Source organism: Aegilops tauschii, chromosome 1 (genome assembly GCF_002575655.3).
Source record: "Aegilops tauschii subsp. strangulata cultivar AL8/78 chromosome 1, Aet v6.0, whole genome shotgun sequence".
Taxonomy (NCBI): Eukaryota; Viridiplantae; Streptophyta; class Magnoliopsida; order Poales; family Poaceae; genus Aegilops; species Aegilops tauschii.
This window is the reverse complement of record NC_053035.3, coordinates 149,637,470-149,657,387: the sequence shown is the minus strand read 5'-3', so window position 1 is coordinate 149,657,387 and position 19,918 is coordinate 149,637,470. Positions and strand designations below refer to the sequence as shown.

At 44.1% G+C, this 19,918-nt stretch overlaps 1 protein-coding gene across 1 annotated transcript; it reads left to right on the top strand.

Moving 5' to 3' along the window:
* The first annotated feature begins 3,417 nt into the window (after positions 1-3,417).
* On the top strand, positions 3,418-13,712 carry LOC109766504 (uncharacterized). The gene is made up of 12 exons (XM_020325276.4): positions 3,418-3,724; positions 4,366-4,493; positions 4,585-4,647; positions 7,374-7,495; positions 7,582-7,697; positions 7,778-8,585; positions 9,017-9,748; positions 9,850-10,071; positions 10,334-10,429; positions 10,511-10,705; positions 11,960-12,073; positions 13,158-13,712. The coding sequence occupies exons 1-12, from the start codon at positions 3,612-3,614 to the stop codon at positions 13,416-13,418; spliced, it is 2,970 nt and encodes a 989-aa protein (XP_020180865.1). The 5' UTR covers positions 3,418-3,611; the 3' UTR covers positions 13,419-13,712.
* The last annotated feature ends 6,206 nt before the right edge of the window (positions 13,713-19,918 follow it).

Below are 19,918 nucleotides of genomic sequence, written 5' to 3'. Positions count from 1 at the left end.
ATATCATGGTTCAAACCACCAAAAAATCTATTCATTGTATCATCCTCAGATTCTTCTATGTCACAATGATGCATATAAGATTTGAACTCTTGGTAGTAAGCATGAATAGTGTTACTACCTTGTTTTAATTGTTCCAATTTGCGAAGCAATTCACGACGATAGTAAGAAGGATTTTTTTATCTCATTACATCTTTCAAATCTTTTCAAGTTGTGGGTTGGTTATCAATGTTTTTCTTACAATGTACACTCCACCAAATAGAAGATAAACCAGTAAATGATCCAGTGGCAGCTCATACTCTCAAGTTCAGAAAAATCATGGTGACTAAAAACTTGTTCTACTACAAGCTCCCAAGCTAGATAAATAGCAGGATTAAATCTACCCTCAAATGACGGTAAAGAGATAACTTGACCATGTGCCTGTGTGTGTTGTCCCATCTCTCGTGATGGTGAAGATGTATCCTCAACCAAGAACTTCTATCTTCGGAACCTGTCATGATTAGTAGAAACAAGAAACAAAATCGGAGAATAATGTTCCTATGAACTACTAGTATGTGGTGGTAAAGCGATCACAGTAAAGCAAAAATCAATATCTTACAAGTTCTTACCATGCAGCAGGTGGTGACAGGCGATCAGTGGTGTCAAATAACTCCGAAGATTGAGTAAAGTGATTGCCAGGGGAATGTACCTATACACGGTGTAGAAATATGTGGAGCTTGGAAGGCTTAAGTATATGGTAGCAAACGATTAGCAATGAGCAATTAAGAGATGCAATGTTGAATAAACGTTTAACGATGGTATTGTGATGGTCCTAGGCTAGACCGGACTAGAGACGCGATCCTAGAACACTAATGATGTCACGGCGTAGCACAACAAGAATCAATAAAGGATATGAAGTAGCTCTGGACAGTAAGATATAATTACAGATCACAATAGCAGTAAAGATAATGATGAGAAACAACTGCCAAGCAGGATATACCAACAACTTCCTCTCCAACTTTCCTCTGAAAAAGTTTGTGCCAATTTTCTGATAGTTTTCTACAGATTGATACTGATTCAAGCTTTCGAACACAAAAAAAACACTCAATTCTGAGTTGATATGAGGAGTCAAAAAAAAATTCTAAAACTGGCTTGAAAAACTGGAACAAGATGTATTCACGAACTTCGGAGGGCAAAAAGACCTATTTCGAAGCCGATTTTGAGGTGCCAAATATTGAACTAGCTTCTGCAGCTAATCAGATGCGGCTCGTTGCTAGCTTTAGTTTAGTACTCGCGGAGCCAAAACGGATTTCATACGAGGAAGATATACCTGTTTTACTGAACAGTGTGCAAAACAGATTCGAATCCGAATTCATGTATGAGAATGAGTCTAGATATATCTGAATTTTCTTTTTTTTCTTTTTTTCTCACACTTTTTTCTTTTTCCTTATTTTTTTCTGACTTTTTTCTCTGTCTTTGTTTCTCTCTTCCTCTTTCCAAGACAAACTAGATAAGATGCAGATTGGATCAAGCGAAGATGTGAAAGACCTCAACCATGATTATGACAATGAACGATGGGTAGCACGTGGTGGAAATTGATGGGTGGGGTGGTGGACAGCGGAAAGGATACGAAGCAGCGGCGACGTGACTAATGTGAACAGAACTCGAAACTCTAAACGAACTAGACACTAAGACCAATAACTCGATACGATGATGCAACCGAAAATTCAATTATGCAAGCAATGAAAAGAAAATTGTAAAGGCTCAGACTAGCTTGGACAAATGATGAACATATCTAACTTTTTACGGCTTTCTCTGGTATAGTAGGTAAGAAAATAAAACTAATCTAGGTATAACTGAAAATTCTCACCGAGCAACCTGAAAACTGATACCACTTGTTAGAAGCAAGGTGTCCCGATCTTTCGATGAGATCACAACTATCGATTTGGTCTAGCCGATTTTGACGATTCGACTACAAACATGCACGATGTCTGCGCCTTAGCAATCGCTAAACCAATCTCCTGAGGTTACTGATCATGCCGGAAGCACAATCAGCCTGACCACGAAGGTCTTTTCCTGCAAGCAATCGAACAACGAGCAAGAATATGATAAAGCAATCTAAATATTGCGAATATGTATGAAGTATTGATAATGGTGGGGATCCGTAAGGGGTCTTGGTCTGGTCGTTGAACACAAACAAAGTACACGGAGTTGCAATGGCTAAATTTTAACTAAACAAATCCAAGAAAAAAGCTACTAGATTGATCTACTTATATAGAAGCAAAGGATGGCGGTCAAGGAGGTGGGAGGACGTATCAAGGCAGCCTAAAAGTAACCCTAGGTCGTACAAGGCCAATGGGCTCAGGTGAAGGTGATGTAACACCTTTGGACTTGTAGTTTGACTCGGATTCTGCTGCATCGTCAGGTTATTTCGTCAATATCTCAACGCTCCAGATGAATTTGAAGGTGAATCAATTGGGTTGGAAAGTGCACGAAATCTACTTTCCAACAAAAAAGAATCACCCAATTCGGAGTCCGGATGAAAGAGATATTGGTGTTTTGAGTCAGGTATGTCTGTGCAGTCCGAATCTGAGTCCAGAACGTGAGATACTTGAGCTCTATAATCTCTTGGTCCAAAAATGACGTGAGAGGTCTTTTTGAACAACACCTAAACTTATCTTTTTCCCTTATCTTGATATGTGGATTGTACAAATGTCCCATACATCTGCAATTACACATGTCACAAAAGTATATGAAGTATTTTTGTTCTGAATAACATAAATAAATTATTGCACAGTTTGCATTAAAAATCACCTCACAAATATGCATGTATGCAATATTTTTGGTCGTATCTAAGGTAGTCATGTCCTCATCAAAACGGGCATGAGTCCGTTTGCGCCCCACACTGGGCCGCGTTTTCTTTCTATTTACCCTAAAGAGACGTGGCCGGACCATTCGGGCGTGCGTTGGAGTTGCCCTAAGGATATAAAATTATTTTTCCCGTCACACACATGGGCACTGTTAGTCGCAAACCAAACTATAGCTGGTCAAATGGGTCGTTTTTTTGGGCCGGCCCGTGAGCACGCCGGCACGGCCCGCCTTGAGCCAGGCACGGCATGGGCTAAACGGGCCGGGCCCGGCATGCGGCACGCCTGGGCCGTGCCTGGGCCTGGAGGTTGGGCACGCGGGCCGGCACGGCATGGCCCGATTACGTTTTTTTATTTTTTTATACATCTATATATGGCCCAATATGTAAAAATAAGTTAAAAAAACACTCAGTGCGTCAAATAACAGGCTGAAAATATGCGGCCCACCGTGCTAAACGGGCCAACGTGCCGGCCCAACTGGGCCACGCCTGGGCCTGGGGGCGCAGCACGCGGGCCGGCACGGCACGGGCCGTGCCGGGCCAGGCACGATTACAATGGGCCGGGCCGGCCCGTTTGGGGGGAAGCAGTTCTCAGAAAACCGAAAGGGGGGAAGCAGTTCTCAGAAAAACACGAGCCAAGCCGGCCGCTGGTACCTAGCCCCCACTACATCCCAACTCCGCTATGGCTCCAATCCCTGAGCTCGAGCAGTAAACGACACCACCCAGACGGCCCCCTCAGATCGGAGGTCGAATCCGAACCCCGTCGGCGATGGCGCCGCCGCCGCGCCGCCTCCTCCTCGTCCTCCTCGGGTTCCTTGCCGCTGCCTCTCTAGCTACCCTCGCCGCCGCTGTCTACGAAGACCAAGTCGGCCTCGCTGACTGGTACGTTTGCCTCGCGCCCCTCCCGTAGCATAGATCCGATCCGCTCCTCCCGCGCCTAGATCTGATTCGCCTAACACGACGCAGCGGACCTTCGACTTTATAGTTCAGATCGCTGTTTCACTGTTACGGAGGAGTTACACGCCATGGCAATGTAGGGTTTTCGAGGCTTTTGGGCCTTTTGAGTGATTTATTCTTTGTTATATCTAGAGCTACTTATTCTAGCTACCAATTGAGTACTATGCGCGTGACGATCATGCCGGCTGTTTCAGCCTCTGGTGTTGGCTGCGCTTCCTGCAGATCAGATCAGATTGCGTTCTGGAACTTATTGGTTTGAGGTTTTGTCGTTGCTTTTGCGGACAAATAGAAGTGTCAGACAGACCTCAGCCTAAAATTTCATTGTAGATGCACGGCTTTTTATGGACATGCAGTGTATTAATCCAGTAGATGACTTTCTTTTAAGAACAATATATGGACCATCACTGTGTTGGTTTTATTTCAAATAAACCACTGTGGATTTCACTATCCAATCATTCATTGCTTGGACATTGGACCTCTTAATGCCGCTTCTATTTCTAATTAGCACCATGCAGTCTCTGGGACTAACCCTATTTCACCATTTGAAAAACTGATGTTCTTTGCAGGCATCAGAAGTACATAGGCAAAGTTAAGCAGGCAGTTTACCACACTCAGAAGAGTGGGAGGAGGCGTGTCGTGGTCTTGACAGAGGAAAATGTGATCGCCTCTCTTGATCTTCGTTCAGGAGATATATGTCAGTTCTTCTTGTCACTTAGTTTCTTAAGGTGGCCTGCCACTAATGTGCTACAATTATATGTCTTTAACATATGTCGAATTTGATGCAGTTTGGCGACATGTCATTGAGAAGAACAACCCCATCGACCAGCTTAGTCTTTCAGCGGGAAAATGTGAGTCTACATTTTTGCCTTCATCTGGGACACCTTCTCTTAGAAGAACAACATTGTTGATGTTGTCTATTTTCATGCATTTTATTCTTTTTCTATTCCTTGTTGGTAGGAAACATATCCTTTGAGACCAGTTTTGTTCCTCTAAAAGTTATGTGTATTTCTAAGTATGTTTATTTTTATCTATACTCCAAACCTTTATTTGCATGTGCAGAATAGCTTTCTTTAGCATCTCTGTTTCTGATGCCTATTCGACTTTGGTACCCCCTCGATCCTTTTTTCTCTGCGCATAACTCCAATCCCGCATACCAAGGACAGCTACGATCTAAAAAATCTGGACAATTTTACCCTGGAGCGAGCGTGGTCTGCATGGTAGAAATCTTGCACAGTTATAACAGCAGCAGCCTTTTATTGGCTCTCCTCTCCTCGTTTCCCTCTCCGCATTCAATTTCGACGCCCGCGTCCCTGCATGCATGATCTCTATTGGCCAATCTCTGCACGCATGCAAGCCTTTGCTCTTCTGGCGCAATTAGTGTGGCTGGAAATTAGTACGGCCGAAGCGGAGGGGCAGGGGCACACATGGAAACCAGCGGATAAAAAAGGGAACATGCAGACTATTTAGGGAAAAACGAGAAAAAGTTATGCGCAAACAAAATAGGAATGGAGGGAGTATCCTCTTGTGTTATTCACATAACCGCAATATATACTTACATACCAGTGAGAACATGAATCAATGAGTATACTCGAGGTACCAATTAGCCAATAGGGATGCATATAGGTCCACTTACAAATAAGAAGGTAGATCTATACAGAATATCACTCAGGTATCCTTGACTATTAATACTACAATAACTAAAGGTGAGCAGCATGATAGCTGCTGCATGTCAGAGGTTCTAGTTCAACACATTTTTTTGTTGGCGTGGAGAAGACAACAGTGGAATGTTTACATCTATTGGTTATAAAAATATTCACAGAAGTGTTTAAGCCCAAGCAATGCAGATTAAAAAGTTCACTCAGAGCTACTCGGGAATTTGTCATAGTTACTCACCGCGGAATGTCATGTGGTGGGCCTTGGAGAAACACAAAGTCCCAACAATGTACATTACCCTCATCAAAATATTTTGAGAAGTGTTAGAAGTAATGGCAACACTGATGACTTTCCATTTAAAATAAGGACTTCACCAAGGGTCAACTTTGGGCCCTTATCTTTTTTGCTTTGGTGATGGATGAGGTCACAAGGGATATACAAGGAGATATCCCTGGTGGATGATGTGGTACTAGTCGACGATAGTCGGACAGGGGTTTATAGAAAGTTGGAGACAGACTTTAGAATTGAAAGGTTTTAGGCTTAGTAGAACTAAAACTGAGTACATGAGGTGCGGTTTTATTACTACTACTAGGCACGAGGAGGAGGAAGAGGTATAGTTAGCCTTGATGGGCAGGTGGTACCTCAGGACACATTTCCACACTTGAGGTCAATACTGCAGAAGGGTGGTGATATCGATGCAGATGTGAATCACGAATCAAAGCTGGATGGATGAAGTGGCACCAAGCTTCTGGCGTTCTCTGGATAAGAGAGTGCCGCAAAAGCTAAAAGGCAGGTTCTATAGGACGGCAATTCGACCTGTGATGTTGTATAGCGTTGAATGTTGGCCAACTAAAGGGCGACATGTCCAACAACTATGTCTAGCAGAGATGTGCATGTTGAGATGGATACTAGTGGTTGGGGCGTCACCCTGCGGCGCCGCTTGAGAGGAAGTTGTGCGCACGTTTTCATTTAAAAAAACATGGAGTCCTTGCCTCCATCTAGAAAAACATTTTAAGAAAAATCCGTACCTCCATCTAAAAAAAGGAGTAAAAAAAAAGAAAAAATCACCAACACAGCCTAAGAGTGAGCACCACTTTGCGTAGCTTTCCATTTAAAAAAATGTGTGGGGTCATCACCTCCATCTAAAAAGGAAAAAACTTTTAAAAAGATTCCTCACCTCCATCTAAAAATAATATCCCAAAAGCTTTTTCACCGTGGCCAACGAGCTTGCGCCATGTGGCATAGCCGGTTGGACGCCCTTCACGCGACGTTTAATTGGTTTAATGTCCACACAAGAAAGAATTGGGTCTGGAATGATGATATACGTGGTAGATGGCACTGATTGAAGAGAAGCTTGTCAAACGTTATCTGAGATGGTTTGGGCATATTTAGTGCAGGCCTCCAGAAGCGTCAGTGCATGGTGGGCGGGTAAGTTGTGCTGATAATGTCAAGAGAGGTTGGGGTAGACCAAACTTGTCATGGGAGGAATCCGTAAAGAGAGATCCGAAGGACTAGAATATCACCAAAGATGTAGCCATGGACAGGGGTGCGTGGAAGTTAGCTATCCACATGCCATAACCATGACTTGGTTTCGTTCTCTTATGGCTTTCAACTCTAGCCTACCCCAATTTGTTTGGGACTGAAAGGCTTTGTTGTTGTTGTCGTTGTACTCAACCTAATAGGCAAGAGATGCCTTTCAGTGAACATGAGGAGCTTAGTATTTTTTCTTTTGAAAGGCCAAATTGTGTTGGCCTTTTCCCTTAGTGGTGGTATTAAGAATACTTATGTCATGAAGTGTGATTGCCTGTGATTTTGTCACTTGACTATCAGTCATCAAAGCAATTACTGTCCAAATTTTTTATGTGCTGCAATATGATTTTTGAACCTTTTTTGAACCATCTGTTTTTTGACATGTATTCAGATGTTGTTACTCTTTCTTCGGGAGGTAGTATATTGAGGGCATGGAATCTTCCTGATGGACAAATGATCTGGGAAACCAATATTCAAACTTCCACATCATCAAAGTCGTTGCTGCATGTTTTGGTTTGTATTAGCAATTTGTGGATAATAAGACATCTTTTTCTTTGTATCACCTATTCAGAATAACCAATCTCCTTTTTTATGTGCAGTCAAACAGTAAAGTGGTAAAGGATAATTTGGTTTTAGTTTTGGCTGGACAATGGATTTATGCTGTATCAAGCATTGATGGAGTCATTTCTTGGGGAAAGGAGTTCACACTTGACGGGTACGCATAACTATGCCCCTTTGTTACTTGTTCAGAACATCAGGAATACAGTAATAACTTGCACTTCAATGTCTGTGCAGCCTAGAAATCAAGCAGGTCGTTCAATCACCTGAGAATGATATTGTCTATGTTGTTGGGATTGCTGGTTCCTCAAAGCTTGCTGTTTATCAGTTGAATGCTAAAACTGGAGAGATAGTAAAGGATGCCCAAGAGTCATTGCCTGATGGATTATGTGGTGAAATATTACTTGGTTCCAGTAATGTGTTGGTAGCACTGGATGAGACCAGGTCAGCTCTGTTTATTGTTGAGTTCAAGGGTGAGAGCATCAGCTACAACAAGGTGCAGATTTCAGAGTTTGTTCAAGACTTTTCTGGGACGGTCAAACTTCTACCACTGATGTCTAATGGTATCATAGCTTTGCAATCATCTTCTACTGTTTCTCTCCTGAAGCTTAAAGGTATGGATGGGTTGGAAGTAATCCATAGCTTTGACCAACCAGCCTCTGTGAGTGATGCTCTGACAATAACAGAAAAATATGAAGCCTTTGCTGTTGTGCAACATGTGGGTTCTCAAATTGAATTTATTGTCAAAGTTACAAGTGATTTAACCAATGAGATTATTAGGGAGAAAGTTGATATAGATCAGCATAGAGGCAGTGTACACAAGGTCTTCTTGAATAATTATGTCCGCACTGATAAATCTCATGGTTTTCGGGCTCTGGTTGTAATGGAAGATCATTCCATCCTGTTAATTCAACAAGGTGCGGTTGTCTGGAGCAGAGAGGATGGACTTGCTTCAATTGTTGATGTAATGGCTTCTGAATTGCCTGTTGAGAAGGATGGTGTCTCAGTTGCGGATGTGGAACACAATCTCTTTGAATGGCTTAAGGTAATCATGACTAACTAATGTTTATCTCCATGTTTTGGATATTTCAATATGGACTACATACAGACTGAAATGAGTGAACAAATACACTAATATGTGTCTACATACACCCGATTTAGCAAAAAGTTAGAACACCATTTAACAGTGGTTGGATGGAGTATTCCAGAATGTCTGTTATTAAAACTTACTAGTAGATCTTCTGTCAATCCTGTAGAATTTATTGACATGCATTTATGTTTGCTGTACAGCTTTCTTAGCTAATGGTAGCACCGGTTAGGTAATGGTGTGTATTCATCCACAATTTCTTTTTCTGTTCATTGTGTGTGTGCTAACACGACTTAGGCAACACTACAACCCGCAGGAAGGTTTTGACATTTTATTGCATGTGCTTCTCAAAATTCATGTATGGCACTTGACTCCTGATTCTTGTATAGGGACATGTGCTGAAACTCAAAGGAACTCTAATGCTTGCTAGTGTTGATGAACTTGCTGCAATCCAAGCATTGAGAGTCAGAAGCTCTGAGAAAAATAAGATGACCAGAGACCATAATGGATTCCGCAAACTTCTTATTGTGTTGACCAAGGCTGGCAAAGTGGTAGCTCTGCATACTGGAGATGGCCGTATTATCTGGTCAAATTTGTTGCCTTCCCTTCGTGCTTCTAAATCTGGCGAAATGCCTTCTGCCTTGAGGATATACCAATGGCAGGTACCCCATCACCGTGTTATGCGTGAGAACCCGTCCATACTTGTTGTGGGAAGATCTGGAGCCAGCTCTGTTGCTCCTGGTGTCCTCTGTGTTCTTGATTCGTATTCCGGAGAGGAACTCAACTCTCGGAGCTTTGACCATTCTGTTGCCCAAATTATCCCATTGACACTGAAGGATTCATCTGAACAGCGTCTTCATCTTATTGTTGATTCCAACTCCAACGCTCACCTATATCCAAGATCTCTGGATGCCCTTAATTCATTTATTAGTGAAATGTCAAATCAGTATTTCTATTCTGTAGATATTCAGAAAAATGCTATCAGAGGGTATTCATTACAGAAATCATGTGACTTCAATTCGGATGACACATACTGCTTTAGCACAAAGTTGTTATGGTCTATCATTTTCCCTTCCGACGCAGAAAGGATTTCTGTCTCAGAAGCACGAAAGATGAATGAGGTCCATTTATTTCCTCTGCTTGCTTCAATTCATATTCGGTGGCCCAACATCTTTTATTACAACATGTTATAACATAGTCTTTGCTTTCTTATGTCCTAAAGGTTGTTCACACTCAAGCAAAGATCATAGCAGATCAAGATGTGATGTACAAGTATTTATCAAAGAACTTAATTTTTGTTGCTACGGTGTCTCCTAATGCTGCTGGTGAAATTGGATCCGCGGCACCTGAAGAAGCTTCACTCGTGGCATATCTCATTGATGCTGTCAGCGGACGCATACTACACCGTGTGACCCATCATGGTGCACAAGGCCCTGTACATGCCGTGAGTATAACTTGGCTTTTTATTCGTTAGCCCTAATCTCGTCAGTCAGAATTTGTGTATGAGACTGTTATACACTATTTCCATCTTTTCACAACATATTCGACATGCTTGAATTGCTACACATCTCAATTACACACGACATTTATATCTTAAGGCACGAAGATATGCTATCTGGAGTATCTTGCGCGTGTCTATATATGTTATTTTAAACCACTCTTCTTTACTATTTGTTAACATGCTTATTTCTTTTTGCGTTATCAAGGTTGTCAGCGAGAACTGGGTTGTCTATCATTATTTCAACCTCCGAGCTCACAGATTTGAAATTGCAGTGATTGAGATATATGACCAATCTAGGGCGGTATGGCTTGTGCACATTGTTATGATATAAGCTCATTTAGCATATTTTTTGGTGTCTTAACTTCACTAAGTGTTCACACAGGACAATAAAGATGTATTGAAGCTCATACTTGGGAAGCACAATTTGTCTGCACCCATGACTTCTTATTCCCGACCAGAGGTTATGGTGAAATCCCAGTCATACTTTTTTACTCATTCGGTGAAGGCAATGGCAGTTACACAAACAGCCAAGGGTATCACTTCCAAGCAGCTTCTCATTGGCACGATTGGTGACCAGGTCTGTTGTCTTGATTTTCATTTTCATTGCTATTTACCTGGACAACCCATTGCACATTTTTTGCCCTTGTTGGATGCGGACATGGTTTGTATGGCACCTCATATATATCCTTCTTACCTTATGGGAAATTGAGGGACCTCCTATCAGCTGGTCTTCTTACCATCATGTAGAATCTAAATGTTTCCATTATGGATAGTTGGTGCGAGTGGTGTTTCTAATTTGATCTCTTATCCAATACAAACAAAAACATGCAGTGCTTTGTCCCTAAAAGACATGCAGTGCTCAGTTGATCAATTTTTACTTTTGGATAGTTGCAAAAAAATTGTTTACTCTTTTTTTTTTGGAACCTCAGATATACTCCCTCCGTTCCTAAATATTTGTCTTTCTAGATATTTGAACAAGTGACCACATACGAAGCAAAATGAGTGAATCTACACTCTAAAATATGTCTACATACATCCGTATGTGGTAGTCCATTTGAAATGACTAGAAAGACAAATATTTAGGAACGGAGGGAGTATGATTTTACATGTTGTGTCACCTTTCTGTTTTCTGTTGAAATCCCATGTCCACATTAATCCATCGGCAGTGCTGTCAGAATGATGTGTTATGCATGATGATGGTTCACCCTGGGTGCTGTTTGCACGTTCACCTTCGGTACCGTTCATGTGTATTTTACGCGTGCACGACCGTTGATTAGCTTGAAAAGCATGGAAACTTAGCTTCTATTACCTCTGTCCCAAATGACTTGTCTTAGATTTGTGTAGATACGGATGTCTTCAACACTAAAACGTGTCTAGATACATCCGTATCTAGATCAAGACAAGTAATTCGGGACGGAGGGAGTATTAGACTATTATTAGTTTGTTTACATGGGTTGGAGAGATTGTTTCTTTGTGGTCAAGTCATCCCTAGGAAGCTGTATCACATCATTTTTAATCAATGAAAGACGGATTGAGCAAAGCTACCATACTTATCTTCTGTGACCAGTTGCCTTTCTCGCACATGTTTATCTTCATTGTGAAATAGATTAACAACACCACGTGACTGCACTAATAAGATTTTGTACCAACATAGCCCCAGGAAACATATGCACCTTAACTCAAGCCTGTCAAGTTTGATAGCATCTGCTTATACAATATATGTTTGAAATGAACACATTTCGTCTTTTTAAACAAGATATTTGGCTATTTAATATGAAGTCAGTCGTAGATGCTTGAATTAGATTCTTATGAAACATATTACATATTGCAGGTTTTGGCACTTGACAAGCGCTTTCTTGACCCACGCCGTTCATTGAATCCTACACAACAAGAGAAAGAAGAGGGTATTATACCGTTAACAGATTCTTTGCCTATTATTCCACAGGTATTTCTATTGTCATGATGCTTTACCTTCACATATATTCTTTTAAGAGTTATATCAATGCACTGCATCTGTGTTCTTATAGTTGTATCACTGTTACAATATAAAAGCACTAATTGGTGTTACCATCTTGTCAAGATGAAGTTGCGCAATGGTATTGCTTTATAGATTATAATTTTCTCTTAGCGTGGTTGCATATATTATGCTTCGGTTACAGGTTTAGGACATTGGCTTGTTTCTATTTGGATTCGGTTAAGTAGTTGGTTTGATCCACTGTTGCTAAGATGTAATCTTCTCCTTCTGTTAAAAAGGGGCATTCATATCTTTTTATTTGTGTAGAACTGTTAAACTCCAAATAATGGTTCAAGAAATGTCAAGATACAAGATTATACTCTTTTTTCATGAGCTATGATGGGCCGGTCTCCCATCTATTTACTATAACGAGTGTCTACTGAAGTTCCAATCTTCAGTTTAAGTTTCAGAAACTTCAATAAAATGTGTATCCTCTGCTGCTGAATCAGTTAATCATTATTGTGTATGATAAAACTAACATGGCTTCTTTTAGCACACTGGGAAGTGGAATTGGGACATAGATAACTTTGGTTGCATGGTTAAAATATGATTCTTCCTTCCAATTAAAGAAGACATTGATGATTTCAGAACCCAGTTCGTTTATTACTAACTTGTGCAGAACAAAGCTAGTTTATAAAGTCTATGAACGTAGTTTTCTCATTAACTTTTGGTTATTACTAACATTGCTTAAAAATTACTTGGACAACTTGCTTGAAGTGTGTAAAGGGGTCCTTTGAATATCTCTTCCAGCTTCATTTAACTACCAATCTCTTGCACACACTTCATTGCCTCATGTCTTGTGCTTGATATAGTGTTGTATGTCATAATATTTTGGTCACATGTTGGCATGCTTGTTTTGTCAAAGGTCCACTATTTTCAATACCTTGTGCTTAATTTGATGTTCTATGTTGGGCTAATTGGTCATTATCCATTCTTATATATTTATGATTAATATGATGCTGTATATTGAGCTATTTGGTCATTATACATCCTGCTTATGTGATTTTTCCTGCAGTCCTATGTGACACACACTCTTCAAGTGGAAGCACTGCGAGGAATTGTTTCTATTCCGGCAAAGTTGGAGTCCACTACTCTTGTTTTCACTTATGGTGTGGATCTCTTCTACACTCGGCTTGCACCATCAAGAACCTATGATTCACTCACGGATGAATTCAGTTATGCTCTTCTTCTAATTACTATTGTCGCGTTGGTTGCTGCTCTTTTCGTTACTTGGATTTGGTCTGAGAAGAAGGAATTAAGAGACAAGTGGAGGTAACTGAGGCCTCAATGTTGTGATGCAAATGAAATTCGGCCCTAGTCGACATCCTTATCTTCGACTTTGTTAGTGCTAGGGTTCGTTTCACTTTTGACTATGCTACTATTTATGTAACATTTGAAAGTGAAACCTGTTTCTTGGGATGACACTGCATAAGGTACTTGTGCAATTAGAAATCCTGGACATGACATCACAGAACTGGCAGATCACGCATGACTCCTAATACGTTGTAAAATGTACTACAGCAACCAAACTTTCCAGCAGAATGTTAGCAGTGCTTTGTAACTTATTGAAGTTCTCATGTTCAACTTGCACCCTTTTCTGAGTAGAAATAACATTTCTCTCTTCCAATCTTGACATTAGTTGTGTCGTTGATATGTGATTCTCACGATTATGGTTTGTTTTGGGGAAAGAAACCTATTACTCAGAAGGTGATGTAGCAATTGATCAATCTGTCGCTGTTTCTTGACATTACACTTTTTCTGAAGATGTACGCCCATACACATGCATTACGTGCGGTTATCAGCTGCCTTATCTACCGCACCGTTCGATGTGCTTAATCAAGACCATCATCAGTTCGTACCCCCACACCAGCTGCCGTTCGATGCGCTTAATCAAGACCATCATCAGTTCGTACCCGCACACCAGCTGCCTCGCAGCATCTTTTGCAACAGAGACACATCGCTTCACAGTAGACGGCACCACAGATTGGGCGAGCAGCGGCCGCTTGCAGCACAATATGGAACACCGCCGGTGGTCATCGATGCTGTGATGGAGCATGGTTTGGCCGCCCGGTGCTGTGGTGGAGCTGCAATGGAACATCGCTGGTGGTCATCGATGTTGTGATGGAGCATGGCTTGGCAGCTTGGTGCCGTGGAGCTGCAATGGAACATCGCTGGGGGTCGTCGCTGCTGCGATGGAGCCGCTGGGCCGTCGACAATGTCACAAGTGCTACATAGTAGCGGTGGCGAGGGCTATGTTGCAACACATGCAGCCATCGCCACCTGTCGCGTCACATCATAGGCATCACCGTCGAACGCTGCATCATAGCACAGGCAACCATCGACGGGCCGCGTAGCAGCGCAACGTCACGAGTGCTGCATACAAGCGTGGCAAGGGTTGCGTTGCAGCACTGGCAATCGATGATGACTGCCGCGTCACAATGCCGCAGCACCTCGAACGCTGCATTGCAACACCGGCAGCCATCAAGGGGTGCCGCATGCATCTCTGGAGTGTCGCGTGTTCCATCACTACGTCGATGTTGCGCCGGCTTTGCATCATTTATTGGAGTAGCTTGGGCAGGAAAGCTCACGGTGGAGAGAACAACAGATTAGAAATGAGAGGAGAAATGGGTGGCTCACGCTCGCGAAAGATAAGGAGACAAGGTTTGGTGGTTGGTGGGGCCCATGGGAACATGACGTGCTTTTAGCCAGCTGACGCGAGTTTGCGCGCGAGAGACAAGCACTGCACGATCGAGCTCGATCAGATGCCTCACAACGTGGTTTACGACTGCTAGAAATCAGTCGGTTGGAGTAATAATAACGATAGAAAGATGATACACATACAAGCAATAGGAAACAAGGAGGATACAAGCGGTTGTACTGCTGTATACCGCCTTCACCATAACTACCAAGTACCGAAAACCTTCACAGTCGTCGAAGGAGAGTACCAGAAGCTGGTCCACATCTTGTTGCTGAAGAAACCCCCTAGCCAGGAGGCGAGCCATAATAGTCACCAGCCCCGGAAGGCTGGATATAGCCCCATAAGGAACATCGACTGGAGGAACCCTCCAAGTCTCTTCAATGCCGTATCCGGGCCCAACTCCAACCCGCCCTTCAACATTCCATCGGATCCTCCACCGTCTTTCGCAACTCCGCAACATTTATCACCATCGCACTCCAAGAGCAGCCCATCTCCGCCACCACACCTAGACGCAACACCAGATCGAAGCCGCTCCAACAGCTTGGACTTCACAAGTGAAAGGATCGATATGGTTGATTAGAAGGGGGGGGGGTGAATAGGCAACTAACAATTTTTAGCTTTTCTTTACCAAATTAAACTTAGCATCAAAATAGGTTGTCTAGATATGCAACTAGTTGAGCAACCTATATGATGCAACAACAACAAGCACACAAGCAAGCAAGGGATACAACACAATAAGCTTGCACAAGTAAAGGTAAGAGATACCAAGAGTGGAGCCGGTGGAGACGAGGATGTGTTACCGAAGTTCCTTCCCTTGGAGAGGAAGTACGTCTCCGTTGGAGCGGTGTGGAGGCACAATGCTCCCCAAGAAGCCACTAGGGCCACCGTATTCTCCTCACGCCCTCACACAATGCGAGATGCCGTGATTCCACTATTGATGCCCTTGGAGGCGGTGACCGAACCTTTACAAACAAGGTTGGGGTAATCTCCACAACTTAATTGGAGGCTCCCAATGACACCACGAAGCTTCACCACAATGGAATATTGCTCCGCGGTGACCTCAACCGTCTAGGGTGCTCAAACACCCAAGAGTAACAATATCTACAAGGGATTAGTGGGGAGAATCAAATTTCTCTTGGTGGAAGTGTAGATCGGGGCCTTCTCAACCAATCCCTAGAAAATCAACAAGTTTGATTGGCTAGGGTGAGAGATCGGGCGAAAATGGAGCTTTGAGCAACAATGGAGCTTAGGGAGGGAAGAGGTGGTCTTCTTGGGGAAGAAGACCCCCTATATATAGTGCGGGAAAAGATCCAACCGTTACCCCCTCACTCAGCCCGCGAGACGCGGTACTACCGCACACGCTCGCGGTACTACCGCAAGGCGCTATGGTACTACTGCTTTTGATTGCGGTACTACCGCTCGTGCAGTAGAAGCCAGATGAGGTCCTGTTGCACTAGGCAACGAGCGGTACTACCGCGCGCCCCTGCGGTACTACCGCAGGGCAGGGCTCTTCTAGCTGGAAAAAGCATAGACTAAATAAATTACGTCCGTGACTACTTTCGCTGAGTTAAGGACTGTGCAAAAATCCGGCACGGTACTACCGCTCGGGAGCGGTACTACCGCGTAGGGGCGGAAGTAAAAGATTACTTCCGGGCCTACTTCCGCATGCGCCAGCGTCAGGGCCAGACACAACGGTACCACCGCTCACCAGGAGCGGTACTACCGCTGGTCCTTGCGGTACTACTGCGACCTTGAGCGGTACTACCGCAAGCCCCTGTGGTACTACTGCTCCCTTGAGCAGTACTACCGCATGCCACAGACACTCTAGCATTTGAAAGAAATCATTTCGCAGAGACAAGGATAAATGGACGGTGCTCCAATGAAGCGAAGGAAAGGTGGTGCAAAGGAACAGATGTGTGCGTGTTGATTCCACCCTAACCTTTCCGATGCGGACCCCCTCTTAATAGTACGGTTTTCCTACGACTCAAATCCACCGAAAAGAAACGTAGAGAACCGCCGTCTTTGATAGGCTTCGAGGGGCACCGAATCGTCTTGTGCCTAGACATGAGATATCTGAAATGCTCAATGCACATGATTAGTCCGCAAATGCATTGTCATCAATCACCAAAACCCCATAGGGAGAAATATGCCCTTCCAGTCTCCCCCTTTTTGGTGGATTGATGACAATACGGGATTTGCACAAAGGGATATAAAATGAACAAAAGCAAACCCAAAATCTATAAAATATAGACAGGCTCCCCCTAGATGTGTGCGCTCTATAGATATGCTTTGGACTGCACAACACACATACTAGGATCAACACCCCCCTATATTTTATAGACAAGGCAAGCCTTGCAACAAACTAAGTGACACTAAGCATAGAGGCAAGGTATAGTAAGTGAGCATGAAGTAAAGGGCACAAGATAAAATAAGCTCACAATCTACTAAACATACTAGACAATAAAGGATAAGCTTGAGGGCATATGTCTCACACCATATGATAGAATAAGTCTCCTCGTCTCACAAGCACACGCACACAAACCAACAAACCAAAGCAACGAAGGTTCAACGAAACGAAAGCAAAGAGACACAAGACTCGCAAATCCTACACTCTCCCCCTTTGGCATCGAGACACCAAACAGGTAGAGAGGACACCTACGACACATGTGGTAGCTCCCACTGACGTGATCACCCAACAAGCTCCTCATCTGTCTCAGCAGCAGGAATGGACTCCCCATCTGACTCAGTGCACTGATAGCCCTGCTTCGTCATCCAGGCAGCCTCAGGAGTTATGTTCATCTCTGACCCGCTCGAGACTTGCTCGCCAAGCTTCCTCAAGATCCTCTTGTCACGCCGGTGACTCTCCTTCTGAGCAACGTGGGCCTGGTACTGCCCCTTGGCCTGCATGCAGAACAGAGACTTCACCTTGGCCTTGAACTTCTTAGCCTAAGATGGCTCAGAAGAGGGAGGTGCATACCCCTCAGAACTGTCCTCAGCCTCCTCCTCCTCAAACTCATCCTCATCAACATCCATACGAGCAGCCTCGGCCTCAGCCCAGGTAGTGGTGTTAGCCCACTTGTTCTTCTGGCACAACTTGATGGGCTCATGGCGAATCCAGTTGGGAGCAAGAAACTCTTCACCCGGAAAGAGCTTCTCCCAAGTCTTCGAGATCAAGAGGAACAAATAAGGTCCATAGACGGGCACCTTACGATGGAATACAACAAACTGAAGCTCACTCCACATGATATGAGAGACATCAAGTGGTCTAGGTTGGTGAAGACGGGCTTCCTCACAAATAAGCGTCATGTCCACAAGATAGGAGTGCACCTTGTCCTTGTCGCCTATGCGAGGAAAAAGAGAGTTGCGGAAGATCCGGTGGATGATGTCAAGGAACGGGTTCAGCACAAAAGACTTCTTGCCCTTGGGTAGAGTCTTCTCAACAAGGTAGTTCTGAAGCTTGTTCTTGGATGCAGATCTGGGTTGGCATGCGGGCGGACACCAACGGGAACCTCTAGCCCCTCATCATGAACATGCAACACATCCATGAACTCCTTCCACTCAGCAGTCATCCTCTTCCCATTTGTCATCCAAGTCATGGTCCGCTTCACATACGTGTGGAAGTGGACAGAAGCAAATAACTGAGCCACAAGCTCTGGGTCAAAGTCAAGGTGGAACGTGAGGATCCCCTCAATATCAAACTGCTCCACCAAATCCAGAGGCTCACCAAAATATGCCCGGTTCTTCTTCAGATGTTCCATGTCAATCCACTGGACGGGTACGTAGATGTTTCGCTTGGCCTAGATCACATCTAGGTAGATGAGATTTGTTGCTTGGTCCAGAACAGGTTATTGCCCCTGCTGAGTTCCCTTGGATTGACGTAGGGGTTGAGCTTTCTTCGAATCAGAAACTCTGCTTGAGGCATTTCATCCATGCCGACAGCTGGCTCCTTGGTCTTGGTAGCTGTGGTCTTGACGTGGCGTTGTGGGGCGCGGGACCCCTCGGGAGCTTCTTGGTTGCGAAGGCGCTTGGAGCTCGTGTCACGGCTGGGATTCGAGCACCTTGCATTGGAGCTGGAGCCACCACCTAAGACACACAATGCAAACGCACGAGAAGAGCGAGAAGGATTATTGCAAAGACCAAGGCCAAAACCGAACGAAACAAGTAGAAATGAGATTGGGTGTGACAAAACAAGGTAATTCTTAAGTCAACAGTAGTACTAGACCAGGATGCAGAAGTAAAAACTTGCATCTGCTCTAGCCGCGGTAGTACGGCGCTGGTTGGCATGGTAGTACCACGCCTAGAGCGGAAGAACTTTTTTACTTCCGCATGACGGGCGGTAGTACTGCTCCAGCGGAGCGGTAGTACCACACGGGGCGGTTCTCGCACGAGCGAGCGGTAGTACCACGCCAGCGGAGGGGTAGTACCGCACGGAACTGCATCTCGCAAGAACAAATCTAGGAACATCCGTAAAGATAGATCGGTACTACCGTTGATCAAAACTACAGTGTTACATCACACCAAATAGCATATCTACTGCACTAGCACTCTCCAACAATCTCCTCTTGCAAAAATTTAGCCAAAAATCACAAGAACTACACATGCATCTCCCAAAACCTAGAAGCACAACAACGGGGATAAGAGAGAGGGACTAAGGGAGATACCGGGTTCCATGGCAAGAGGGCGAGGTGGGGATCGATCCCACCGGTTGGAATGCGAGGAGAGTGGCCGGAGATGGAGATCCGACGAGGTCCTCCGGCGCCGTTCTTGGGCAGGAGAGAGAGAGAGATGAAGTGAGGGGAAGGGATGAATGGGTATGGGGGAGTTGGAACTCCCCCTGCCCGTCTTAACCCCCACGTGCTCTCGACGGCGCGGTAGTACCGCGGGTCATCGCGGTAGTACCGCACACAGGGCGGTAGTACCGCTCTTCCAGCGACAGTAAAAAATTACTACCGCGATGGAAGCGGTAGTACCGTGCCGTGGGTGCAGCTGTGCAAGCACAGGAGCCACCCACCTCCAGCGGTAGTACCGTGGCTTGCCACGGTAGTACCGTACACCCAAGAAAGTGCAAGTTTCGACAA

Bases quoted from the DNA above. Each gene is read 5' to 3' on its own strand.
- LOC109766504 (XM_020325276.4), top strand. From the start codon at position 3,612: ATGGCGCCGCCGCCGCGCCGCCTCCTCCTCGTCCTCCTCGGGTTCCTT. The intron at 4,494-4,584 runs GTCAGTTCTTCT...AATTTGATGCAG, and splicing joins TCTTCGTTCAGGAGATATAT to TTTGGCGACATGTCATTGAG. The intron at 10,706-11,959 runs GTCTGTTGTCTT...TACATATTGCAG, and splicing joins TTGGCACGATTGGTGACCAG to GTTTTGGCACTTGACAAGCG.